Source organism: Podarcis gaigeae, assembly GCF_964106915.1.
Source record: "Podarcis gaigeae genome assembly, chromosome: 7".
Taxonomy (NCBI): domain Eukaryota; kingdom Metazoa; phylum Chordata; class Lepidosauria; order Squamata; family Lacertidae; genus Podarcis; species Podarcis gaigeae.
Window position 1 is genome coordinate 1156653 of NC_139683.1, and position 848 is coordinate 1157500.

General features: G+C 56.1%; 1 protein-coding gene across 2 annotated transcripts in view; it reads left to right on the plus strand.

The window, feature by feature from the left end:
• Positions 1-542: 542 nt before the first annotated feature.
• The window catches only part of LOC310849180 (cytochrome P450 11B, mitochondrial-like), a 19482-nt gene continuing 19176 nt past the window's right edge, over positions 543-848 (plus strand). Inside the window, exon 1 of one of the 2 annotated variants that reach the window (XM_083749245.1) lies at positions 543-848. This exon is cut by the window's right edge and continues 162 nt beyond it. In XM_083749245.1, the coding sequence (XP_083605371.1) occupies positions 751-848 (98 nt within the window). In that variant the 5' untranslated portion in view covers positions 543-750. The other variant, XM_083749246.1, reaches the window with a different exon arrangement.

Consider the following 848-nt stretch of genomic DNA (forward strand, 5'->3'; position numbering starts at 1 on the left):
CTGTACATGCGCAAAGCACCGAAACCCAGAAGTAACCCGTTCCAGTACTTCCGGATTTGGTGCGGTGCACAACCCAAAATCACGCAACCCAAAGTGTCTGTAACCCGAGGTATGACTGTAGATTTATACCCCACCCATCTGGCTGGGTTTCCCCAGCCACTCTGGGCAGCTCCCAACAGAATATTAAAAGCACAATAAAACGTCAAACATGAAAAACTTCCCTAAACAAGTACAGGTTTTCCTTAGACTTCTCGGCAGTTAATGGATACAGACAGTGGACTGTTCAGGACCCAGGACCAGGAGCTGGATGAAAATGTTGGGCTGTGTGTGTCTGACAGGGGCAGTGTGGAGAGGGTCTTTCCTGGCTGCTCTCAACTTTCCCCTCTCTCGTTTTTTAGAGGCAGCCACAGCAGTGGCTGAGCTATGGAGTGGATGCAGGGATGCCCACAGCTCTGTAGTGCTCTGGTTGGCAGGGCCTGGCTGGGTCGATGGCCTTTGAGGTCCCTTCTGCCTCAAGAATTCAACTTTCCAGGCAGTGTGTGTGGAGAGGGATGTGTCCCCGATGGAGATGTCATCATTTCTGACACGGCCGGGAGGAGGTGCGCTTGCATGGCGCTGTGTCCTTGGCCAGGGGAGGGCCTGGCAGGGTTATAAGGCCCCTCGCTCTCTTCCTCCTCGGGGGAGAGCACTTGGAGAGGAACCAGAAGACCCAGGAGGTTGCTAGGGTGCTGCAAAGGCAGGGGAGGGGAGATGGGAGCCCGCGGTCAGATGAGCCCCCGGTCTGCTCCTTCTCGTGTCCTGCGCTCCTTCTGCTCAGGGCAGCCACGCCATTCTGTGGCGCCGGCCGT